This window comes from Halyomorpha halys, unplaced genomic scaffold (assembly GCF_000696795.3).
Source record: "Halyomorpha halys isolate HHAL.00 unplaced genomic scaffold, Hhal_1.1 Scaffold265.1, whole genome shotgun sequence".
NCBI classification, from domain to species: domain Eukaryota; kingdom Metazoa; phylum Arthropoda; class Insecta; order Hemiptera; family Pentatomidae; genus Halyomorpha; species Halyomorpha halys.
Genome location: NW_027107765.1, coordinates 1,024,787 through 1,030,786, shown reverse-complemented (window position 1 = coordinate 1,030,786; position 6,000 = coordinate 1,024,787). Strand labels below are relative to the sequence as shown.

General features: G+C 31.9%; 1 protein-coding gene across 2 annotated transcripts in view; it reads right to left on the bottom strand.

Moving 5' to 3' along the window:
* Positions 1 to 4,044: 4,044 nt before the first annotated feature.
* Positions 4,045 to 6,000, bottom strand: part of row (relative of woc) — a 37,636-nt gene continuing 35,680 nt past the window's right edge. For both annotated transcript variants that reach the window (XM_014420238.2, XM_014420237.3), the window contains exons 22-23: positions 4,246 to 4,358; positions 4,045 to 4,175 (exon numbers count right to left, since the gene is read on the bottom strand). In XM_014420238.2, coding sequence (XP_014275724.1) covers positions 4,071 to 4,175; positions 4,246 to 4,358 — 218 coding nt within the window. In that variant the 3' untranslated portion in view covers positions 4,045 to 4,070. The remainder of the gene's footprint in view (positions 4,176 to 4,245; positions 4,359 to 6,000) is intronic.

Here is a 6,000-nt window from a genome sequence, read left to right as displayed (position 1 = left end):
AATAGAAAGAGTATGTTAAGTTGAGAAATGACACAGAGCGTGATACATGAGAGACAAAGAAAAAGTCAAGGAAACAATTTGGAAAATGACTATAAGGTGAATATAAAGAAATTCAAAGAAAAAATAAAAGCATTGAAGGGCAAAGCAACCAAAAAGATCTAAAATATAAAAGATGAAAGCGGAAATTTAATCAAAGATCCAAGATCTTGGTTAGCTGGAGACGACATTACTCTTTGCTGTTCTCCGATCTCAGACAACCTCCATAACTTGAAAAAGAGACATTCAAGTGGCTGGATATGATACGACATGGGAGGAAAAAAGAGCTTTGCAGAAACTAAAGCTTCGTATAAAGCAGGAGGCAGTGATGACATTTTCTCAGAATTCCGAAGATCTTTTAGCAGCAATCAAATCAACAAACAAAAACCTAAAGGAAAGTGCGAATAAGTGGCCAAGAATCCAAACCATTTTTCTTGGAACGAAGTGTGAAACAGGGATTGTCTCCGTTATTATTTTTTTTCCTTTAAGGGTGAAATCCACAAAACATGCAGGAGAACTGCTTGGATTGCAGTCGGTATGTGGAACACGAGGATAGTTTAAGTGCAGGCATTCCTATATGCTACATAAAGGGCTTGTGACCGTCTCTAAAGAAAAACTGCAAATATAGAACAAAAAACAGGCAATTATAGAATTGCAAGAAGAACTTGCACGTATAGGAGTGAGTATCAGAGTAACAGCCGTTAGAGCAATGTTATGACTGTAGCCAGAGATAAAGGAGATCTGGGAGACGTGCGAATGTTAATACAATAGAGAAGAGATGGAGAATGTGGACTACTACACCTACCTTGGAACACATATCTCCCTAAATTGCGATATGTTAGCAAAAGCTGTATCGCCCAAGACAGGCACTTAAGTAGGATTACGACTGCAGAAATAAAATTTCTACAAGCAATACTCGGCAGGAGAGACAGTATAAGAAATTAGAAGATAAAAGAAGTGATGCATTCGCTGAAATCAATTATGGAATGTCGACAACTTTGATGGTATGAAAACATCTGTAGAATGGGGAAAGAAAGAGCACCTAAGAAGTGTATGGAATCGACGCCGATTTGAAAGACCACGAGGTAGCCCTAGAAGAACATACCTGGAGCACATTCAATGATTAGGTCAAGAAAGAGGGAAAACCCTAGCTCAGTTTAAGGAAATGGCGAGAGATCAAGATGTGTGGTAAAAGTGGCTGGTGGCTTCTCAACGTTGAAAGGCACTTAAGAAGAAAAAGAAGTAGGATTTGATTGAAGAAGAGTATGGTATACTCCCTGCCTTTGGCCTATCTGATATCATGTTTTTCTACAGCCAGTGTAAGAAAAATGAACACGTCTAGGCTAGATTTGATAAGACGATATTTGTACCAGTTTTCTAGCCTTTTAAGGAAAGAAAAATCAGGATTTGGAAGGACAGACAAGGCTTGAAATTATTATAGCATACTAAGCATTTTATTATAAATTTTGAGAAAATGTTTCTTTTTTTCGATTTTTTCCAGTTCTGATATGTATTTTTTGGATTTGAGCCAAAAAAACATTTATTGTATCACAAATAACTTTTTTTTTGACATAATGTCGACATTTCTCATTCCATTATACAATTTATTCACTGTTTAATCAATAAACAGTAATTAACAATGACGAGAAAACGAAAATCTATGAATGAAATTTGGTGACTACGTGCTAGTGAAAAAATCACAGTTTTGGGACAATAACACTCCTCTGGTTTCATCAGAACTTCATCTTCACTTCTCATTACTTTCTTGCATAAATTGAGGGGAAAACATTCCTACTTTTACAAGTAAAGACATTTGTATGTGACACTGACGGTCATATATAATTGTTACAAGCTTCAATGATTATTATACATGAAGATTGGTATTTTTTATCACAATTCAAAATCTTTATTAGGTAATATACTAATATAAAATGCTTTTGGTCCTTACACTAAGTGCAGATTTTTGCTCCTAGTTTTTTAGTTTCACATTAAAAGAGTTCACTCTTTTTGTTACTAACACAAACCTATTCCTTCCACAAAAAATAGTTTAATTGAAAGAAAACTGTACAGTCAGTAATTGTAATTTGATTTGATCTCAGTTGAAAGGTTTCATCATACTGACAAAAAAAGGGTGGCTTAACCCTTAGAGTACTACTTATGGGTTCTCTAGATAATTCCATCAGAAAGGGAACTAAAACTGCTAAAAAAATTTGGTAACTATCAAAATAATGAAATTCCATAACCAGTATTTGTTAAAATAAGATGTCTCCATATTATTCAATACTTTACTCTATCCTTAATGATTTTAACACATATATCATATATTCAAACAAAAATGACTCAATGTTTGTACCACTGCCACAAAAATAACATTGCTTTTGAACCATCAGGATCTATCCCAACCAACAAAGTACTTGTTTTTAAACAGTATTAGTTTTATTTTGTTTGATACAGTTTTGTCCTGGTACCAGGAAAGAATGCAGAATATTAATGAAGCCATTGGTAGCTGGGTGGCTTAACCCTGAAAAGGAAAGCTCTCCCAAACTTCACTTTTGTTGGTTTTTGGGATTTCTCAAAACATTTTAAAAATTAAAAATAAAAGAGTTTTAGTACTGCCAGAAACATATTTCTGTGTTCAGTTTTACCATACTGAACACAGAAATATGTTTCTGGCAGTACTAAAACTCTTTTATAATTAGCTAATAACCTTTATAAAGTAATTAATTGGGTCCTCTTTTTTTTCACCTGTACTTCTTAATCTCACATCCCAGAAAAAAAGATATGGTGTAGGAACAAATTAATGAGCATTGAATTGTAGGTTTTTTTTTTTGGTTTTTTTAGTACCAGAACTTAATGTCTCGGTCAAGCACTATGTTGTAACAATAAAAAAATAAATAAAATAAAAGTTTGTTTTTTAACTTTTACCAGAAAATGTAATGTAGTACTATATTTGAGTCCACATCCTCCTCCTTAGAGGAGATCCTACAATCTGTACCAATCAACTAATTAGTTTAATAAAGTAATGAATTACAAGATTTGTTGTTTTTCCCTATAAATCCTAAACAGTAGATTCTAGCGAAAAATGTCTATCTCAAGAAACTATATGAAGAAAATTCATTTTTAAGTCGAATAAGTATCAGAAGTTAATACTTTGGTCAATTGGTATGGTCCTAAAGCACCAGCTTTGATTGCAAATGTACTTCATAGCTCTTCAGACTAGCTAAAGAGCTCTTGAAGCCTAAGAAAGAACTGGTACAGGTGGTTCATGGCCATATCATTATGGTGCTGATTTAATACATAATTTCATGTACAAAAAATGAACAAATAAATGACAAAAAGGAGCTGATTTCCCACCTTGAAACCTGAAAATGGTTACCTATTTTCACCTTGAATGATTATCTAACCACAATTGCAATAACTAGTTTTAGCTCTTATTTCGTTAAAGATGAGATTGCATATAAATCCTGAAAACTTTAACAGCAGATTTCATGGTTTTCTTCAATAGTAAGATTTAGTATTTTATTCTTTCCCACTTTTAAATTTATTATAACTTGGTTTTGTCTTAATTATTTTCTAGCTAAGATTAGTGCTCACATTTCTTATAGCTGTATTACATTCTCAAGAGACCTCCATAGGTCACAAGTATAATAGGTTCAAGTTTTACACAATATTATATTTACTTTTTATTGTATTTCACATTATAAATAATTTATTAAGTCCCTGTTATTTTCAATACAATACATGGGAAGGAGGTTAAAACATGATGGCTGAAAAAAATACTATCATTAAAAAATATTTATATAATAATAATATTTTATACAAAGTTGATAGGTGAAAAATAACTTATAAATTTAATATAGAGTGAATCAAATCAATACACTTTAAATATTTAAAATACAAACAGTTTTTGAGAAAGTATTCAGTACTATCATAATATAATTATAAAGATATAAAATAATTTAATATTTGTACAAAATTTAGAAATAAAAATAATAACAAAATAAACAATTTAAGTACTTAATCCGAGGTATTTATTAGTCAATTTCCATACAATCATCATCTTCAGAAGCGGTAACTGGAACATTTTCTTCAACTGAAGTTGAGGCTTGGGGTGTTTCTTTCACACTAGGTTCCTCAACCTGGAAAATGAAAATAAAATGATCAAGTAATAATAAAATAGCACACTTGAAAATAAAAAATAAAACTTACTTCCATAGCAGCTGCAGAACTATCTTCTTCCTTTCTAACAAGCCCCAAAAGATTAAGAATGGTTTTTGGTTTTTCATCTTTGCTCTTTACTGTTTTTTTGCTTCTTTTGCGTGCTAAATCATAATTTATTTAATTAATTTTATTTCTTTACAACTAAAAAATGTAATTTTAATTTAAATTAATAAATAAACAAAACTAATAGATCATAACAAAACCTACATTTAGCATTTTGAATTGCAGTTGAGTCTCAATTAACCATAGATCTGTATTATTCGAGCATAAATTGGGGAAAAAATAAAATTAAAATGTAACAAATATGAGAACGGAAAGGACGTTATGGCGTAGAAGGTAGGCCTGCAACTGATTGATTTATGGTTTATAGAAAGGCTCACCAGAGAGAGCTACAGACAAAGGGTTCGCTAGAAACGTAACTGTCAAGAAAGAGATGAAATACCAATGATAAAAAAGTCAAGTTATAGTTTAAAAGAAAAACATAAAACCAGTGATATATAAAAATATGGAACTCAAAGGTCAACAAATTATGAATAAAAATTAATAAGAATAAAAAATATTTTTATAAACAATAAAATCGAAAATAGATAATGATTGATAAAAGAAAATAAATTATGGGTGCTTTAATAAATTAACTATTTGGGAATAGCCTAGGGATAGGTTTTGTTTATCTGTTTTGTGGTTGACTGGGGAAGCTTCTAATTGTATAAAAATGCTTTCGGATAGTAATCGTTTGTCGTGGTTAGGGACAGAGGCTAGTATGGTGGTATTGTCAAAATCAAAAGAGTGTTTGAGTATTAAGCTATGTTCAGATAATTTAGAAGTTATGGGAGGAGACGGAATATTTGTGCTGCGTTATGCGGTCTTTAAGTAAATTTTTTGTTTCGCCAATGTAGGATGCATTGCAATTAGAAGTGGAACAGGGGATACGGTACACAACCTGGGAACGGTATTGAGGAGGAATTGGATCTTTGAGATTGCTGTAAATAAAAGACAGTTTGTTATGGGCTTTGAAGGCTAGGCGGAGGTTAGGGATGGAGGAACGTAATTGTTTATGAATGTTATCTGTAAGAAAGGGGATATAAGGTAATGATCTGTATAGGGGGATGGAAAAAGATGGCAGAGAATTTTGTGTAGATGGGGTACGGTTTTTATAATTGTAAAAGAGTTTGTCGATGATTTTTGGAGGGAAGTTGTTGTTTAATAGAATTTGTTTAATGCGGAGATAGTTATGAAATTGGGAATCAGAGAGGGAAAAACCAAGATCAATAAGATTTTTGGCCGTGTTTAGTTTTTGATGTTAAGGGTGTTGGGAGTGATAATTTAAAAGTCTTCCTGAGTGAGTTGGTTTTGTGTACCAATCGGTGGATATAGTATTATTGGTGTTTTTTATGATGAGGAGGCCAAGAAATGGTAGCGAATTGTTTGTTTCTGATTCAACTGTGCTCCCCCCGACAAACTTCTCCAATCATTAATCTACGGTCAACTATCTACACTTCAAAATTAAGAATTTGTTGAAATAGTAAATCACAAATGTACTTGAGTAGAGGACTGACCTACTTTAATATGAACATTGTTCTGGAGTAATTAAACACAGATAGCCTAAAAAGCCTTTCTGAAAATGGACACTTCATATGACAAAGAGAAAATTTTAAGCCATATTTTAAGTAAAATTATAGTTATTGAAATGATTTGATGAAAAAGAACCAACAGTGTGAACTTTCAGATGAGACTTAATCGAAC